The sequence below is a fragment of the Drosophila simulans genome, chromosome 2L (assembly GCF_016746395.2).
Source record: "Drosophila simulans strain w501 chromosome 2L, Prin_Dsim_3.1, whole genome shotgun sequence".
Taxonomy (NCBI): Eukaryota; Metazoa; Arthropoda; class Insecta; order Diptera; family Drosophilidae; genus Drosophila; species Drosophila simulans.
In genome coordinates this window covers 1,411,651-1,431,577 of record NC_052520.2, presented here as the reverse complement: position 1 = coordinate 1,431,577, position 19,927 = coordinate 1,411,651, and the positions used below count along the sequence as shown (strand labels likewise).

Sequence of the window (19,927 nt, the reverse complement as noted above, 5' to 3'; positions counted from 1 at the left end):
AGAACTCCCGGAGTCTGGAGTCTCTTTTAGCACCTAGTGGCCCAAAGTCAAACAACGGGGCAACAGCAAATTAGCAGAAATGCAACAGCATCAAACAGCAGCCCAAGTTGTAGTTGTGAATGCTTCTTGTCTTCGGGTACCCTCTCTTGGGGTATATCAGCTATAAGTTCGTAGAAGTAGTATAAATTTGGTACTGGAAATGATATAGTCAACTTTTTTGGGATGCATGCTTCTAATATCGCACTCTACCCACATACCAACTTTCGTAATCATTCGTCAAGGCGTTCTCGCAAAATCATGACCCACCTCTGGGTAGCTCCAAGTCGAGGGACACGCACTTAATGTTCTCGTGTTGCTCCCGGGCTACACATTTCTTTTATGCTTATGTTGGACAAACAGACAAAAACGGCAGCAAACAACAACAACAACAATATAAGCTAAGATAACAGACAGCAGCCAGGCGATTTCTTAACAGCGCCCATATACGAAATGCATTTCCTGTTATTATTGTTGGTTGGTGTTTGCTGCTGCAACCCGCAAAACTCCCCAACACGTTAGTGGCGCATTATGAGTTCAGCAGACACAAGCCCCTATCCCCCTCTCTCTCACTCTCTGCGCCCCATCTCGCCATCTCTCTTCCCGCCACAGCGCCTGTCTCTTTCTGGCCCCCAAATGTGAGCGCGATTGTTTGCTTAGGTGCATGCTTGCATGATTTCATCGCCGGCAGCACTTTTTGCCTCTGTTCCTGTTCTGTTGCTGTTTATTTACTCAAAACTTCTTTTACATTCTCCGGAGTTCTTTGCTTACGGTGTATGCATGCATAAATTTCCGTGCCACCCACACACATGTGCATATACTTGCTGTACTTTCACCCACATACGCACACAGATGCAGAACAAATGAAGAGCATATATGCCAAATGAGCGTAATTAAGTGCTGAGGAAAAATGGGTAATTGTGGTACGAGCTGAGGATCTACTGGAAATTTGACTTACTACTAATTTTATTTTTAATTGAAATTTAATGATTGTCTATCTACATATGCTTAAAGACATATTTTTGTTCGAGCAAAGATCTTTTATATTTCCGAATTTTTGGTGTCATGTCCTCGTGGAAAACTCCAAGTGCATCTGCCTGTCATTGTTCTGCAGTAGTGCTCCAAGCTTTGCTGCTCGAATTTTCTCTCAGTCTCTGCATTTTTACATGCTATTATGAAAAACTTCAACTCTTTATTTAACAACTGCCGCAGAGACTGTGCGTGTGGAAAATTCTTGCTGGAAAGTTTACACATTTTACCTGATTTTATTTTTGCATTTCCTTTTGGCTAGCTTATCGAAGTCCTGTCTCCCTTTCGTTTTGCTTTTCTGTGTGGTTTCGTCTGCTTCTGGTGGGATAACAAAAAAAATGCTGAAATATTTATTCAACCAGCAGCAGATTTTTGCTTAATTAAATATTTTGTTTGCCGGCAAAGAAAGTTCTGGCAGGTGTTGGTAGCAAAAACTGCAAAAATTCGTATACTTTGTGTGGCGCGTTTTAATAAGCTGAGCGTTGTTGTTGGCATGACAGAACTATTTGAGTATATTTCATCATTTAAATTAGCACACAAGAATGTAGCCATGACAACGAGCTCGTGCAAACAAAAGGGGCAGCACAATCCCTTTTGGACATGGCCAAAATCAGACAATGGCTCAAAGCTCACCACCTCCCCACTTTGCCCCTGCCACTTCGAAAGTACAACAAAAGGCTGCTGTCCGGGTGGCAATCACAACAACAACGTTCGCAACAGCAGCAACATCAAAAGCCAAGTACAACAGCAATTGACAAATGTCCAAGGTGCAGTCCTTTCATTTCCCCAAGCCTCTTCCCCTTTTTTCGGTGAAACACATTTGACAAATGTCATCGTTCGTCTGCTGCTGGCTTGAAATAGAATCACTGGGTGCTGATTCAGTGATTTCCCATAGTGATAACAGTGTCACGATGCGATTCGATTTGCATACTGGCAGTGCCAGGGCTCAAAGGTCACGCCTCGGGTGTCGAATTGCGAGCAGATCTAGTTACTGCTGAAGGGCTTAGCGAAACAAGAGATAGCTTAATGGTTAGTCTTCGGAATTAGTTAGCAAGCAAATATTAACTAGCTTTAAACCCTCCTCCAACTAATGTACCCACATGGTACCCTGGAAGTGCGTGATTTATTCCCTTTTTGCAAACAGTGATACTCGCCATCTCTATTCCTGTTTGCTCTGGTTTCCCGTGCCTCTCCTGCGCTGCAAGCTCTCATTACTATCCGCTTTCAATAAATCTGGAAAACTTAATTTCCGGCTGAATGATGTTACTAACCAAAGGCATTCCACCTCTGTCCGGGGATTTTCATCGCACTCCTCCTCCGCTGGGCAAACACACACATTTTTCACCTTTAAGCGCTTTTGTAATTACATTTCAGCTGTTCAGCTGTTCAGATGTTGGTTCGGATCCAACTGCTTTCGCCGTCTATCGTTACTTTCTGCTGCTTTTAATAAAGTTTATCTAGCGGAGTCCTTTGTTTCGTCCTTATCGACATGCACAAATTTATGTTTAGTCGGCGGACGGGTCCTTTGTGCGCGGAGCCGAGGGCGGGCAAATATTTTCATGAAGTTAATTGAATTTGAGAGGAGCAGTCGCCTCAAGTGAAATTTCGTTGCTGCTTAACATAATTTCTGGCTGGATTTTAGGGCCAAGGGGTCCTCTGGACCGTCTACTTAATGGCCTCTTAATTGCCGCTGCATTAAGTGACAAAACCTGTTTAGCCGTCAAAGATGAGTTTCGTTTAGGGAACGGGAAATCCCCAGAGATGATCCCCCACATGTGATCCCTTGGAAATCCAACACGCACTCAAGTGGCCTGCTCAGCGTAGGGTTTCCTTGCACACATCCATCTCGCGAGCAGGGAATACAAGATACGATACTAATGAACGCTTCCTCCTCTTCCATTCCAGGTGAAAATCCACGCATCATCGAGCATCCCATGGACACGACGGTGCCAAAAAATGATCCATTTACGTTTAATTGCCAGGCCGAGGGCAATCCAACACCAACCATTCAGTGGTTTAAGGACGGTCGCGAACTGAAGACGGATACGGGCTCGCATCGCATAATGCTGCCCGCCGGGGGTCTATTCTTTCTCAAGGTACGCATCATAACCAATCAACTCATTCCGTATCGGCTCTATCATTATGGCCGTTACAGCTGTCGAAGGCGGCGGCGAAGGAGGCGGATGAGGCGTGGAATTCCTTTATTCGGGTTCCCAGGCCGAGTCCTACTCCTCGAGTCCCATGTGAAACGCAACATTTGTGCATAAGCAGTTCGTGTGTCTTCTGCTGCTTCTGCTTTTTTCGGCCTGCCCATATTATTTTATGGGCTTCCGTCTGGTTGCACTTTAGTTGATAGGGAAAACAACCTGATGAACAAACAGAGATCTCGTTGGGGTTAGACGCAGAGCAACCCCTATATCATTTCGTGCGTGCACATTGCGCCATTTCAGCTAACGAGACTCCTCGAAGTCCCCAAACTCCGATGGAAAAGGGGTGTCGTCTGTCTGTCTCTCCATCAGCCATTGCACTTTCCTCGGACTCTGTTTATATTAAATTCCTACTCGTTTTTCTTTCTTTCGCCGCTATTTTCATTAAATGCAACAAATTCACTGTGCTTTTGTTATTGTTTTTCTGCAGATTAATAATGCCTCAATGGGTCTTGAATTTGTCTTAAATTTTAAATTTAAATGTAAAAAAACAACCTACTAGACGCCCTCGAGTAATTCGACGCAAATGCTCAAGTTGAACCTCGAGGCGAAGCTCAAGTTCAGCAATTCACTTTTATTATTGTCCATAACAATTTGTATTTTTTTGGGGGTAAGTCACCCCGACCCCCGACGAGACTCGGTTTGTTGCCAATTAAAATTGAAGTGGCCGAGTGATTAAGGCCCAGCCAGGCCAGAGAAGGATGCTACCCCTTGGGCTGGCCTGGATGTATTTTTTAATTAAATTAAATTGCGTATACGCAGACTGGACAATGGGCCCATGGCACGTTTCCCTTTTATTTGATTTCGGATGAGCGATTTTGAGACTTTTTGATCTGACACGTGACCCGGACCGGCCTAAGCCGCCCGAAAAACTACTTAAATCTCTTAACTCGTGTGTCTAATAATCTCTTTCCCCTCGATTCCCCGCAGGTTATCCACTCACGTAGAGAGAGCGATGCGGGCACTTACTGGTGCGAGGCCAAAAACGAGTTTGGAGTGGCGCGGTCCAGGAATGCAACGTTGCAAGTGGCATGTAAGTAAATGCGCTGCTGTTTTGGCAACACTAATTGGTTGAATGTTTTAACAGGAGTACGATTTACATGATAATACACATCAGTTTTGAGTTTTTCATTGAAATTAATAATGGCTTTACCGTTTTAATTTAAATAACTTATCGAGGTATTTCGTACAGTGCTTAGCCCATATAGTTAACCATATCAAAAGCGACACAAATGCGACTTTGATTGATTGAGCCTTAGAGCAAGCCAACATATCCAGCTAATTGGAGGGTTGCATTTTCTGAAAATTACCCCGAATCGGGCAGCTGCATATAAGTCCTCCCCTTTTTACGAGTATTCTATTCCCCTTAACTTTACTTGTAAAACAAAAGCAAATGCATTTATATAAGAAGAAATCTTCTTGCCCCGTAATCGATAGCAAGCTTTTGAGAGCTGCGGGGATTGCAGGTTGTTGAAGAAGCAAAGATTAATTAATCCGGTAAGCCATAAAGGATTCCGATTTCAGCTGGGCTTAAAGCCATATAAACTTGACCAGTCGCCATCCTACTAACGTTTCCCTGATAATCGAGTTCGCAGCGGAAAGCCAGCGCTGCTGTGTTTTTATTGCAGTGCCTTTGGCGCTCAGTGGAGCGCATTATGCGTTTATTGAAGTGCATTTTGCATTTTGCATTTCGCATTTTACATTTTGTATACTCCAACCAGTTTGCATTTTCGCTCGATAAAAATGCGAGCACAGAAGATGCAAGTGGCTGGCCGGCGAATAAATAAAAATAAGCATTGCAAATGCCATAGCTTATTAATATTTCCGCTGGCTGTTTGCGAAAGAGAGTTGAGTTCGTTCAAAGCCGTAAACCCTGAGTCCGGCTATCATTACCAAGCTTTTATTGGCATATTGAGGTAGTAGCAGCAGCAGGATCGCGAGGGGGAGCCGGAGGGTCAGGTGGGTCGGGTGGGCCAGGCGGGTGGGTCGGGCTTATAAAATATGGAGGAGCATAGCTGTAGCCCGGCAAAGTGGACGGCGCCTCTCGTACACCTGACAGTTATTAATATTGAATCAATCAAAGCTCTTACTCCGGGCGCTTTCCCGTACCACTTGTCAATCTCACTGACATTTTCCCCGTCTTTCCCCACCAGTTCTCCGCGACGAATTCCGTTTGGAGCCGGCAAATACCCGCGTGGCCCAAGGCGAGGTGGCCCTGATGGAATGCGGTGCCCCCCGAGGATCTCCGGAGCCGCAAATCTCGTGGCGCAAGAACGGCCAGACCCTGAATCTCGTCGGGAACAAGAGGATTCGCATTGTCGACGGCGGCAATCTGGCCATCCAGGAAGCCCGCCAATCGGACGACGGACGCTACCAGTGTGTGGTCAAGAATGTGGTTGGCACCCGGGAGTCGGCCACCGCTTTTCTGAAAGTGCATGGTGAGTAATCTGTGGGCTGAGAGTCCCTTTTTAATATGCAAGGTTATACAATAACTTACATACCTTGCTGAATGCCCTAGTTCTGCTATGGCCCGTTTCACTAATATCTCTTCCCGCACTATATTTATTTTCTTTTCTGTTTCAGTACGTCCATTCCTCATCCGAGGACCCCAGAACCAGACGGCGGTGGTGGGCAGCTCGGTGGTCTTCCAGTGCCGCATCGGAGGCGATCCCCTGCCCGATGTCCTGTGGCGACGCACTGCCTCCGGCGGCAATATGCCACTGCGTAAGTTTTCTTGGCTTCATTCAGCTTCAATTAACCGGAAATGGCCGGGCAGCCATGTTGGCTCTCTTACTGGGGCAGTTATTCACACATGCACAGGCCGCAATTTCAAATGAAATTAAAGCTTTTTGTTTACCCATGGCTCAAGTAGAGTCGAGGGTTCGTTACACACAGCACTGTGGACAGAAAAATAGGAAACAAAACAAAAAGTTAGTTTATGCGGTTGCTTTAGCCAGTGGCTTTTCGTGTTGCCAATTGGCTGCGTTTACGGAGTGCACTGGAAGATATTTCCCAAGATGGTGTTTTCCCCTCCTAGTTGATTAATTGAAATTAGATAGTTCGATCTTAAGCATAACCACATGCACATGCTCTGAGATTATATGAAATTTTGCTTTACTTGGTAGTGCTTGTTCAGTGTATGCAGTATTTTTCGCAGTGTGGAAAACACCTCTGTAACAACACTGCTCCCCATTCAACTCCTTTTGCTGTTGTTAGTTTGGGTTCACGGTTTGGGTGGTGCGGTTTTGGCCCAGGGTAGCCACCCTCGAACCACTAGCCACGCCCCTCTTTCGCCCTAGCTGGCCAAACACAACTGTAACTTTTAATTCCGTTAATTGCCAATCTCTGTTGGCAGCAATCAACAATTTTGCTTGCACAACACTCGACTGTTGCAATGTTGTCCTTCAGACGGAGTCGCTTGCCAACCCGAAGGGCAGTGCAACTAACCCCTCGCTGAGGGAGATATCCATCCGCCCATCCTCCGCCTGGCCGGCAATTTTCTCCAGCTAGTTTACGCTTCTTTAAAGACCTCAAAGAAAATAGTAGCAGAAAAGATTCCAGTCTGACGTGGGGGAAGGGAAACGGCAGCTCTTCTGGCTGTCTCGGTTGTTGTCCTAAACTTTTGTTAAGCAAACAATTGGCACAGTGGCTAGAAATAGAAAAGCGAAAAGGTGAGCTGGTGAGCTGGTGAGCAGGAGCAGCCACATTTAAAACCTATTTCGCAGTCAACCAACCAAAAAGAAAGCAGAGTCAGCTCGCCCCAAAACCTTTGTCTTTTCTTTCTGTTTATTGTACGGCGAAAAACCACAAAAGGTGCTCTTCTCCTGGGAGGGCGGTAGTTATAGTCTATGTCGTATCTTGTCTTGGCTTACTTTGCTGCGGTTATTTGGCTCTCCGGCTGTGGAGGATACGGCTTGGCCATTTTTCCGCCACTTGAACTACTAACGAAGTAGAAGCAGAGACAGACAGCCAGAAAGTTTGTTTTTCTTTCGAATGCTTCTGGGCCGGACCCACTGCCCACCCATTCCACACATCCTCACACACATGATATTCATTTCCCCGATTTCTCCATTCTTTCGACAGGTCGTGTGCACGTACTTGAGGACCGCAGTCTGAAGCTGGACGACGTTACTCTGGAGGACATGGGCGAGTACACTTGCGAGGCGGACAATGCGGTGGGCGGCATCACGGCCACGGGCATCCTCACCGTTCACGGTAAGTTAATTGCCCGAATGCTGCGGCCAGCTCCTGGAGTGCACTTGAAAAAACATTGGGAGCCAGTTTAATTTTCCTAAACGTTGGGCACCATATATTCAACAATAAATGTTTAGCGTCGTTGTTTTAAGTGTACTAACATTCTTCTTTTCTTCATCATTTTAGCTCCCCCCAAATTTGTGATACGCCCCAAGAATCAGCTGGTGGAGATCGGTGATGAAGTGCTGTTCGAGTGCCAAGCGAATGGACATCCCCGACCAACGCTCTACTGGTCGGTGGAGGGCAACAGCTCCCTGCTGCTCCCCGGTTACCGGGATGGCCGCATGGAAGTGACCCTGACGCCCGAGGGGCGCTCGGTGCTTTCGATAGCTCGATTTGCCCGTGAGGATTCCGGAAAGGTGGTCACTTGCAACGCCCTGAACGCCGTGGGCAGCGTCAGCAGTCGGACTGTGGTCAGTGTGGATACGCAGTTCGAGCTGCCACCGCCGATTATCGAACAGGGGCCCGTGAATCAAACGTTGCCCGTTAAATCAATTGTGGTTCTGCCTTGCCGTACTCTGGGTACTCCAGTGCCACAGGTCAGTTGGTACCTGGATGGCATACCCATCGACGTGCAGGAGCACGAGCGGCGGAATCTCTCGGACGCTGGAGCCTTAACCATTTCGGATCTTCAGCGCCACGAGGATGAAGGCTTGTACACCTGCGTGGCCAGCAATCGCAACGGAAAATCCTCTTGGAGTGGTTACCTTCGTCTGGACACCCCGACAAATCCGAATATCAAGTTCTTCAGAGCCCCAGAGCTTTCCACCTACCCAGGGCCGCCAGGAAAACCGCAAATGGTGGAGAAGGGCGAAAATTCGGTGACTCTCAGCTGGACGAGGAGCAACAAAGTGGGCGGCTCCAGTCTGGTGGGCTATGTAATCGAGATGTTTGGCAAAAACGAAACGGATGGCTGGGTGGCTGTGGGCACCAGGGTGCAAAATACCACGTTTACCCAAACGGGTCTGCTGCCGGGTGTGAATTACTTCTTCCTAATTCGAGCCGAGAACTCCCACGGCTTATCACTGCCCAGTCCGATGTCGGAACCCATTACGGTGGGAACGGTGAGTACTGAAAATCATGCGTTTACCCTTATGTTTCCATCATTAATACTTTATTTCGAATCCCTCTTCCATCCCCAGCGCTACTTCAACAGTGGTCTGGATCTGAGCGAGGCTCGTGCCAGTCTGCTGTCCGGAGATGTTGTGGAGCTGAGCAACGCCAGTGTGGTGGACTCCACTAGCATGAAGCTCACCTGGCAGGTATGTAATCGACTCACAGACGGCTCCATTGCCGCTCCTCATCCCATTGCTCATCGTCACCTCATTCGCTCTGCCTCCTTTCTCATGCAGATCATCAATGGCAAATACGTCGAGGGTTTCTATGTCTATGCGCGACAGTTGCCAAATCCAACAGTCAACAATCCGGCGCCCGTTACTAGCAATACCAATCCGCTGCTGGGCTCCACATCCACATCCGCATCCGCCTCGGCATCGGCATTGATTTCGACAAAGCCAAATATTGCCGCTGCCGGCAAACGTGATGGGGAGACCAACCAAAATGGAGGAGGACCTCCGGCCCCACTGAACACCCAGTATCGCATGCTAACGATTCTCAATGGCGGTGGCGCCTCATCCTGCACCATCACCGGGCTCGTCCAGTACACGCTGTATGAATTTTTCATCGTGCCATTTTACAAATCCGTCGAGGGCAAGCCGTCGAATTCGCGCATCGCTCGCACCCTTGAAGATGGTGAGTTAAGCAACTTTTAAGGGGTTCACAGAGGGTTCTTTCAAATGCTATTAGCTCCTTTGATATGGGATACTTAGAATGCGTACGCTGTTTTTCGGTGGATGACGTCATCAATGACGAAATAGTCGAAGAAAATCGATGTCTTAAATAATCAGTAGCTTGCAATTAGTTTTTTCTGTTGAAATTAATAGCTTTTAGAAATTATTCGCTTGGTTTTATCGATAGTACTTTCCAAAAGTCATTATAGCTCAGCGAATGCTATCTTTCAATACTTTCACTACCAGCTTTTTGGAATACTTTTTCCTTCTGTCAATCAGGATTTGAAATCGACAGTCTGCATTGTATTTTTGGGAATTTCCCCGCCCGATCTAATGAAGCATGTGCATCGAATCCAGCGCAATCCAACAAGCCGTATAAATACCTTTACAAGAAACAACCCCCGTGGTTGTGAGCCAAGGCAACTACAACCCCAAAACTCTGAGCCTCATGTGACAAATGCAGAAGGCGGGTTACGGAGCACTTTTTGCATTGCAACAATTACCCAAATTCAATAAAAGGATATAAGCGGTAAAAGGAAAACGGCTCTGCGCACGTAGAAGGGGATATCCTTTGTCCTTGGCGAGCATCAGCTGCGCTCAATGCGGGTCGCATAATCGCAAATTATTTTTCGGGGGTCGCACTGCCCAAAAAAAGGGCGTAGGCAGCTCGGTAGGTTTATTGGTTACTTTTTTATCGGGGGCCATGTTATAGGGCGAATAATGAAAGTATGTCAATCACCGAGCACCGACAAGAGCAAATCATGCGTACGTAAATGCCAAACAATGTTAGAAGCGCCCAAGCGGCGAAATCCCAGCAAGGTAGGGATGTCAAATCCACGCGGAAAACAATTGCCAGAGGGTGGAGCATAACATTTCCGGTTGGGGAATCAAGAAGAGTCTCAAATCAAATGCGGTTTGTGCGCAGAATACTTGATGCTGGCGATTTACATGTGTTACATCCAGGGGAGTACGTTTTGGGGTTGGTTAAAGGATTGCCTGCAGCTGATCCAGGGAATTAGGCTATCCAAAAATATCTTTGACAGCCAGGGAATATGTCAGATAAGATTGTTCCAAGCGCAGAAACTTGCTGGCCAAGAAAAATGCAAACTCAACGGAAAAAAGGAAACTTTCCAGACAGGTTTATCACTTCATTCCATCACCCGTAAAGCTGCTCTGATATAAAAACTTCCGGCAGCACCGAAAGTGCAACGAAAAGTTAACAGTTCTTAGTCAGCCAAGGATCCTTCAAAGAGGGGACAAATTGAAAAGAAAATAATTAAAACACAAAAGCCAGTCAAATAAAGTGGAAACCAGAGACACTGGGAGACCTCTTACAGTGCCGCAAATAAGTCAACAAACCGCAGCAATATAAAATGCACCAACGTCGCGCAGCAAAGCCAAATCTCTCTGAAAGTCCTCGGATGCACCTGCACCTGCACCTCAACCCTTTCTGCTCCCTGCTGTCATCAAATCAAAACTCATTTCGCATGCATCACATTTTCACTTGAGCGTCTCGTCTGACTCCTGCTGACAACAACAACGGCTCGACTCAAAGAAATTGCCAACGCAATTGTGTAAAGATAAACAACAATTATTGCTATACGCTGTATAAGGCACTCAGTACCCAGTATCCTCGGTCTTTCACAGTGGGCCACAAAAATGTGCAGTGCTGGCAATGCAAATTTGATGTGCGTTTGCTTAGGCGAGGGGGCGAAGAGAGGGCTGGGAGTCCTGGCAACATTTCCCTTTCCCCGCGACAGGAAACATTTTTACCCACGTCGGAAGTTGGCAAATAAAGGTGTGCTCCACCTGGTAAATGTTAGAGCGTACCAAAGGCAGGTTAAAGAGAGTTTAAAGTTGGTTAAAGTGACTAGGGAATACTCTTCCAAAACGTACTAGATAATAACTTTAAACTGTTTAATTAAAACTTAAACTATTTTAAAATAGGGGAAAGAAAAATCATCTTCATTCAACAACATGCAAATGTTTTATGCTTTAAGCATGCTCTTATATGAACTACTGTTTATATTGCCCCATGAGCTTTCGCCTGTTATGTTAGACACCGAATATGAGAGAAAAGGTGTGTCCACGTATCCATCAGTCACATGCAACCCAATCTGAGTCACATTTGCACTATCGACTTAACCCCCAAAACCAGATGAGTCACAATCCCGCACAGACAATCGAGTAAAGGCTGTGGACTGCCTCATTTAGATAAGCTGTCCTCGGTTGCAGCAGCATTTCGAAGTGATCACAGTGCCAATTTGGAGTTTTCAATTGCTTGCCAGAGACTGAGACAATTGGCGAATCTCGTGTGCCCGGGGGTCATTTATGCCACACAATGGCAGATACGTGTTAAGCATCGCGGTGCCTCATCAGCGGAAGAAAAGGCGAAAAGCAGAAAGCACCAGGAAGAAAGCAAAGGGGTAAAGCAAAAAACGCCCGCATAGACAAAAGCTCGACAAGCACTTTAGCATGTCGCAATGTCCCCAAGGGAAAGGGGCGAATTCAGCGAGCTGGGTAACAACAAAGCCAAAAAAGACAGAAGAACGACTGCACTCCACTTCACACTCCGCTAGACGTTGCCTATTTAGAGATTTCACTCTTTCTCCGCTTTGTTTTCCCGAGCTCCCACATTTGTCTCGTTGAGAATTTTGCACGTGTGTGTTTATTTAAAGAAATTGCTTCACTCAGCCGCACACACAAAAAGATACAAAACCTGCGAAGGGGGTTGGAGAATTGCGCGAGAAGGGGTTGCACTCTGGTAAACATATATCTCTCTATCTCGGAAAAGCCGGAAAATATGATTTTCAAGATATAGTCATTGCACCTTCACTTCTCTCCAAAGTAAAACATAATATAGAATATAAATCCCTCGATGCGCGCCAAAGACTTATTCGCACTAAATGTTGAGCTCGTTTTGCCCAGTGTACCCACTTGTAAAAAGCGACAGCAGGAAACAAATAAACAAATGAAGATGAGCTGTGTGTGCTTGTGAAGTGAGATGGGAGAACGGAAAGGATTCTTTTCCTGCTTTTCAACCGTTTCCTCTTCTGCACGCACTCGATGTGCAGGCAGGATGTGTCTGAGCAGTGCAATGGTCGGGAAACCCTTGAAGCCAACACCCGGAACTAGTTGCAGTAGCAACATCCCCTGGTAACCCACACACTAAATGCTAATTAATTACGGCCACCAAATCTCATTAGAGCGGACGTCAGCTGGGTGACATCACGCACCACAATCAAAAAGCCATTTAACTTTGCTCCTCAATCTCAGCCCAACCCAAAATTCAAATCTAACCCGCCCGAAATTTGTTTCCTTTCCAGTTCCCTCTGAGGCGCCATATGGAATGGAGGCTCTGCTGCTCAACTCCTCCGCGGTCTTCCTGAAATGGAAGGCACCAGAACTCAAGGATCGGCATGGTAAGTCTAATAGGAAATAAGTCATTCCCAAAAGCACCACATTTTAAATAATTGTACTTATTCTATGGTATTTTCAGGCGTTCTCTTGAACTATCATGTTATAGTCCGAGGTATTGACACTGCCCACAATTTCTCGCGCATTTTGACAAATGTCACCATCGATGCCGCTTCGCCTACACTGGTTTTGGCCAATCTCACCGAAGGCGTCATGTACACCGTGGGCGTGGCGGCCGGAAATAACGCTGGAATCGGTCCCTATTGTGTCCCTGCTACTTTGCGTTTGGATCCCATCACAAAGCGACTCGATCCGTTCATCAATCAGCGGTAAGTTTGAGTCCTTTAAGACTTGTCTATTTTGGGTTTTGGTTTCAGCAGTGAGTGGATAATTTCTATTTATATTTTTGGTTTGGTGCTTCCAGCTATCCCATCAATCAGGACCATGTTAACGATGTGCTGACGCAGCCCTGGTTCATAATACTCCTGGGCGCCATCCTGGCCGTCCTTATGCTGTCCTTTGGCGCAATGGTCTTTGTGAAGCGCAAGCACATGATGATGAAGCAGTCGGCCCTAAATACCATGCGTGGTGAGTACATTGAAAGAAACCCGCACTTGTGGTGCCCAACTTGGGGCACCATGGGTGCCAAGAGCTTGTTGCCAAAATGGCTTTATCAAAATAGTGTTTACTCTTACTAGTTTTGTTGGAATATCGTTAATTTGAAAATACAAAAAATACAATTTTTTCTGTTGTGTAAGGACTCTACTATTTCAAAACCCATACGCCTCTGTTGCAGGGCGCCTGTGATCTTCCGGGCCCTCAGGCTCTGCATCCGTTGCGAGCTGCTAGTTTTCGTTTCCTTCCTTGCCAGACACGCCACACACACATTTGCATATATAAATAACGCTAATTTCCCATTGTTGGACACAATAACAACAACTAGAGCGGCAGGGCAAAAAACCGAAATAGGTGCGAATAAATATTTTAGCAGGCCGAGCATAGGAGCCCCGAGCACCAGGCACATCGCCACATCGCCACATCGGCGCACTCACATGCCACACATAATAGAAATTAACATTTTGCACGTGACGGCGACTTCCCCTAGTTCACCAGTCGGGAATTCCTCGACTCAACCCCCTAATGGCTGCCATTGCAATTATGCATTTAGTTTTGTGTGCATTATTAACCAACAAGTTGTGTGTGTGTGTGTGCTGGTCAGGCGGCCAACAGGAAGAAGCGCGATATATGTGTGCATATGTATATATCCCATGGATATGGGAATGCGAGGGTTGAGGCGCTACTTGTGGTCTAATTGAAATTAGGAAGGTAGTGGTCTGTTGACTGGGGAATTGGATGAGTTTAGGATGAGTTGAGAGCGCGACTGGGGCTAGGGGTCCAAGATCTTCCTAATGAAACATATAAAAACCCATTCAAGTTTTAGCAAATTTAATCTTTAAAGCTGGAAGTGACGCCACGCATTTCAGTCGAAACTCAGCACTCAACAATAGCGTAGACAAGTGAAAGCCAGAAAATCCAAATGCTCCGAAACAGAGCGCCACAAAAAGTTGCATATTCATGGGCGCCATTTACCATAAACTAAGCTGCAGAGAGGGAGATCACAATATTCACCTGCAGCCAACTGAAAAAAGGCAAAATATGAGGGACTCCGGACCAGAGGTGGCGGGCTATAAAACACTCGCTTGATGCTCAGTTATAACCCGGGGACAGTTTAATTGGTTGCATTTTTTATGCGGCACCCGCGTTGCAGTTGTTGTGTTTTGTGAGCGGGCAATGCAAGCGGAAAATTGACAATAATTTATTTGATTTGGCAGCTGGCAGTGTGAGGTAACTTTCCAACTGGATGGGGATAATATTATTTTAATGCGTTCAATTTATAGACGCGGCTTGAAGCGTTCCAGCACTTTAAATCTCGGGCAATTAAACTTTTTGTAATTTTAAAGCGGAATTTTGCTGTCAGCTAGAGTATACAATAACTTTAATGAGTTACCTTACCCTTTTTCGAAAACATCGCGTAGGTTTACCAAAATCCCAGTAGAATCCCATCGAAATCCTTTGCGGGAACATCCAATTGTCTAGGCGGCTCTTTTGTATGTTTTTGTTTAATTTCCGGAAAGCAATTTATTCGGCTCACAATTTGTTGCACCACATTTAATTGCTCTGACTGACGGCCCCCTTTCCCCATTCTCCATCTCTCCTCTCACCTGCAGGCAATCACACGAGCGACGTGCTCAAAATGCCGAGTCTATCGACGCGCAATGGAAACGGCTACTGGCTGGACTCCTCCACCGGCGGAATGGTGTGGCGTCCCTCGCCCGGCGGCGACTCGCTGGAGATGCAAAAGGATCACATCGCCGACTATGCGCCGGTCTGCGGTGCCCCCGGTTCTCCGGCCGGCGGTGGCGCCTCTTCCGGTGGCTCCGGTGGCGCGGGCAGCGGTGCCAGCGGCGGCGATGACATTCATGGAGGACACGGCAGCGATCGCAATCAGCAGCGGTAAGTTTTACCCCGAAAAAACCAATCCGACAATAAAGAGGGACAGATAAAGGCGGTGTTTTGTTAAAACAATAAAGTTTTTGGGATGCTCTTTATTAAATCTTGATAGCAATCACCTAAGCGATGTGTACTCCCATTTTGGTTAAAGCAATTTGTTCAAAACATAAACGGCTTATCTGAAATATTATAAGTCCTAGGTTGAAAGGATTGATAATTTGATAATTTGGTAACAGCACCCAAATAACTAAATTTGGTACTACATTCAGTAAATTAGTAATCAGCGCAGACTGATCCAACCTTACGTCCAGTCAAAAGCACCCTTTACAAGGCAGAGTGTTTCGTCGACCTGGCAGCTCAAAGCGACGACAATAAAAATTCACCAAACTGTGAAATTGCATTTTTCTGCCGCGGCGACTACCAGAAAAAAGGAGCATCCACAAAAAAGGGGAGCCCATCGAAAAAACTCACTTTTTGGTAGAGTTTTTCTTTCGTTCTCCCCCAGGCCATGGGGAAAATCAAGTTAGGAATAGAAATGTTGGCCACGCTATTTATGTTGATTTTTCGCCAAAGCCCAGTTGAGTTCGCACCGAAAAAACAGAGCAATGTAATTATTGAGGCCTCTGAGGATCGGCTTTAAGGCGACTTTAACTTTACCGAAAAAAATGGCATAAGGATTCGGGGCTGGTATAAAATATGCTATGCATAATTTGGCCGCGAATTTGCAATTAGTTTTGTGGTAGCTGGCAAATCAAAGTTAAATCCATGTAGCCGGTCTTTCGGCCGAGGGCGATCTAATTTATTTGTCTGGCCCCTGGCAAATGCAGGAAAATAATCAAATGGGGCAGCGAAAATATTGTTTCGACTCGAAAGTGTTTTGGCGCAATGTTCCTGGCATCGAATTGTAATTGTTATTTATTTGCGGCTGATTTTATGCTGGCCGCAAATTAAACAAAAATTATTTCGAGTGGTGAATATTTATGAGTTAAGTACTGCGGATTTGGGGAACTTTAATAGCAGCCACCCAATAGTCACTACTTTAAGACAACTAAATTAAAAAATATGTGACTTGCTTTAGCCTTCGAACCCGATTTGATTAAAAATTCGAGTTTTTTGTGCCATCCCAGCTGGCGCCAGCAATGGCAATTAAATGCCAATCAGCCATCAAAAGCTAAAGAGTCACACTAGAAAAAATGTTTAATTTGAAAACGCGATGTCTGGCTGTTTTTCCAAGCGACTACTGTAAATAAATACGCAGCCCAGATAATTATAATTATTTTGCACACTTAATTAGCCATTAAAACGCGAATTGAAAATGGCCATCACCTTCTCACCAGTGGCCGTGTGCAATTTAACCGAAATATTAAAAATAATAATTGCAACAAAATGATAGCCATAACAATAAAAGTAATCGAACAATAAACGAGAGTCATATGTGCCGGGAAATACGGTTTTCTGGTGCCCAGAGTGAAAAATACCCTACTCAGAAAAAAGGAACAAACATTTTTTGAAGAAATTATTCGACTTGAGTTCCCCTCGCAAATAGCCTAGTGATAATTAATTCGCTTAAAAATTATTAAAATGTTCTTGCCCCGTTGAGCCAGACATTTGACAAGCTCATTACTACTCCGCGTACAGAACCAACTTTCATTCCACGGCGCCACTCATTAAGGGCATTAAGAGCCTTCTATGTGGAGTCCTGGCTTTATCCCTTCGCCATGGCAACTCCATCAATGCGCCGTATATTTTTACAAGCTTTTCAGAGAGTTTTAAAATCGTTTTTCCCCTTTTTGGGGCTGGGCTCGCGATGGCCCCGCCAGGTTAATCCGCTTTCAGTATTTAAATGTGAAAATAATGCTAAAAATGCGAGAATGAAGCGGTAGACTGGCGGGATGGAAGCTGGAGCGGCTGCCATTGGGGAAGTCCGGCATTTTCACCTTTGTTTTAAGCTGGTAATTTATTTAATGGATGTAAGGATAGCCGTCTCCAGCACTACTTCGCCACCTGATCTCGGCCGTGAGTGTGTGTTCCGCAGTGTCTGTATGGCAAATCCAACTAAATTCTCATATTTCCCGCTCGGAAAAGCGCGCAGCAGCATGACCGAAAATGCAAATTTGCGCCGCGCCATAAATTGCACGAATTTATAACCGAGGTGGTCGGAAGCAGGGGCGCACCGGGCCATGGAGCCAGTGGGTCAGAGGAATATTGTAATAAACAAGCCAAGTAATAACCGAGTATTCTGTGTTTCAACTCTGTTTGTTTTTATCTGTTCATTGCAGGTACGTGGGCGAGTACTCCAACATACCGACCGACTACGCAGAGGTGTCCAGTTTTGGCAAGGCACCCAGCGAGTATGGGCGGCATGGCAACCCCTCCCCGGCCCCCTATGCCACCTCCTCGATCCTGAGCCCCCACCAGCAGCAACAGCAACAGCAGCCGCGTTATCAACAGCGACCAGTGCCCGGCTATGGCCTTCAGCGCCCCATGCACCCGCACTACCAGCAGCAGCAGCAGCAGCATCAGCAACAGGCGCAGCAGGCGCACCAGCAGCACCAGGCTCTCCAGCAGCACCAGCAACTGCCACCCAGCAACATCTACCAGCAGATGTCCACCACCAGCGAGATATACCCCACAAACACGGGCCCTCCACGCTCCGTCTACTCCGAGCAGTATTACTACCCCAAGGACAAGCAGAGGCACATCCACATCACCGAGAACAAGCTGAGCAACTGCCACACCTACGAGGCGGCTCCTGGCGCCAAGCAGTCCTCGCCGATATCCTCGCAGTTCGCCAGCGTGAGGCGGCAGCAGCTGCCGCCCAACTGCAGCATCGGCAGGGAGAGTGCCCGCTTCAAGGTGCTGAACACGGATCAGGGCAAGAACCAGCAGAATCTCCTGGACCTCGACGGCTCCTCGATGTGCTACAACGGTCTGGCGGACTCGGGCTGCGGTGGCTCTCCCTCCCCGATGGCCATGCTGATGTCGCACGAGGACGAGCACGCGCTGTACCACACGGCGGATGGGGATCTGGACGACATGGAACGACTGTACGTCAAGGTGGATGAGCAGCAGCCTCCGCAGCAGCAGCAGCAGTTGATTCCCCTGGTGCCACAGCATCCGGCGGAAGGACACCTGCAGTCCTGGCGAAATCAGAGCACGCGGAGCAGTCGGAAGAACGGCCAGGAATGCATCAAGGAACCCAGCGAGTTGATCTACGCTCCGGGAAGCGTGGCCAGTGAACGGAGCCTTCTCAGCAACTCGGGTAGCGGCACCAGCAGCCAGCCAGCTGGCCACAATGTCTGACCTTTGCTCCCTGGTTCATCCTTGGGCCAGTCTCAGTCCAAATCCCAGTCGCAGTCCCAGTCCCAGAGTGATCTGCAGTCCCAGGAACAGCTCTACGCTCGGGAAGTGCGGGAACTACTCGCCTGGTGCGAACGCTTCAACAACGGAGGAATGGAGAACTTTGAGTAGCCCGGTTAGGAAGGAAGGGTATTTGGAGGGGGATGTGCTGAAGGAAAGATTGTGCGAAAGAAAGGGTATACGCATTGAAAAGCTGGGCAGGATCAAGGAACAGGTGAACCGAATGGTGTGGTGGTCTGATTTCTGTAAGGGTTGAGCTTAAAGAATAACTTGAATACTTGTGTTTTTGAAAACTTTCGATCTAAAATTTTGAATCTGAACAACTGGTAAATCAACCATGCTTTTTGTATCATTTATCCCTCATGATTTTTATGCAATGTATTTCTTGAACCTTCAAAATTGACTGCATTGAGCTTTGCTTGTTCCCTGCTGCGTTTGTCACAATGAGAAATGTGACCAAGACTGAGACTGACAGAGTGCGAGATTCGTGTGAGGATTACATTTAGTTTGATTAGTATTACAAGGTTTCGTTTCTATGTGAAGAAAGCCGAGCTCTGAACTCTGAGCCATCGGCCCTATGCTAGTGATAGACATATTACTCTTTCTCCATCTCTCCAGCTCAATCTATCTCTACTCGCGCTAATCTCCGACTAAGAACTGCTTTCGTTACACTTTAGACTAAGGTAGCTATAGCAAAGATCACTGTAAATGAAAAAAAACGTATGATAAGTTCCTCCAAGTATGCAGACGATGATAGCCAAAACGCTGCGTTAGCTTTAGAGTATGCATATATAGGGTATACACCCACTTAGATAGATCGATGGGCAGCATTTTGTTTGTTACTTAAGGGGTTCGTAATTAGGCTAAGCGTCCAGGCAGATATCAATTCAGTAGCCACGAATGTTTATCCAGTAAGTGTACATATTGTAATGCACTAGCTGTAGTTAATTATACGTACGCATATATATCTCTATAAATATCAAATGAATTATTCAATATAATTATGCAAATGTGAACTCAAATGAGTAGACGTAACGAATAATATTTAACATGAATAGTTACAGACAAGTGAATAAATTGTGCATATAGTAATTTAAACCGTAATCATAATCATCGCAGCCCACACGCCCCACAATTAGTTGTTGTTTAAATACCCGTACGCATACATACACACCTATCTAACCCGTTTAGTAATAGAAATACCAGCCAGGCATATATGAAAAAATCCTTCAATTTGAGCCAAGAAAAGCAAGAAGATCCTTTTTACTCCCTTCTTCGGTTCGCACTAATGAACTGCGCGGAAAGGCAGGCAATTATATATAG

The 19,927-nt window shown here is 46.3% G+C and overlaps 1 protein-coding gene across 1 annotated transcript in view; it reads left to right on the top strand.

Moving 5' to 3' along the window:
- Positions 1–19,708, top strand: part of LOC6730574 (protein sax-3) — a 39,793-nt gene extending 20,085 nt beyond the window's left edge. Inside the window, exons 2-14 of the mRNA XM_002077717.4 lie at positions 2,971–3,161; positions 4,203–4,305; positions 5,426–5,710; positions 5,856–5,996; positions 7,356–7,487; positions 7,653–8,590; positions 8,669–8,788; positions 8,879–9,278; positions 12,643–12,738; positions 12,816–13,062; positions 13,158–13,321; positions 14,962–15,247; positions 17,524–19,708. Coding sequence (XP_002077753.3) covers positions 2,971–3,161; positions 4,203–4,305; positions 5,426–5,710; positions 5,856–5,996; positions 7,356–7,487; positions 7,653–8,590; positions 8,669–8,788; positions 8,879–9,278; positions 12,643–12,738; positions 12,816–13,062; positions 13,158–13,321; positions 14,962–15,247; positions 17,524–18,547 — 4,127 coding nt within the window. The 3' untranslated portion in view covers positions 18,548–19,708. The remainder of the gene's footprint in view (positions 1–2,970; positions 3,162–4,202; positions 4,306–5,425; positions 5,711–5,855; positions 5,997–7,355; positions 7,488–7,652; positions 8,591–8,668; positions 8,789–8,878; positions 9,279–12,642; positions 12,739–12,815; positions 13,063–13,157; positions 13,322–14,961; positions 15,248–17,523) is intronic.
- The last annotated feature ends 219 nt before the right edge of the window (positions 19,709–19,927 follow it).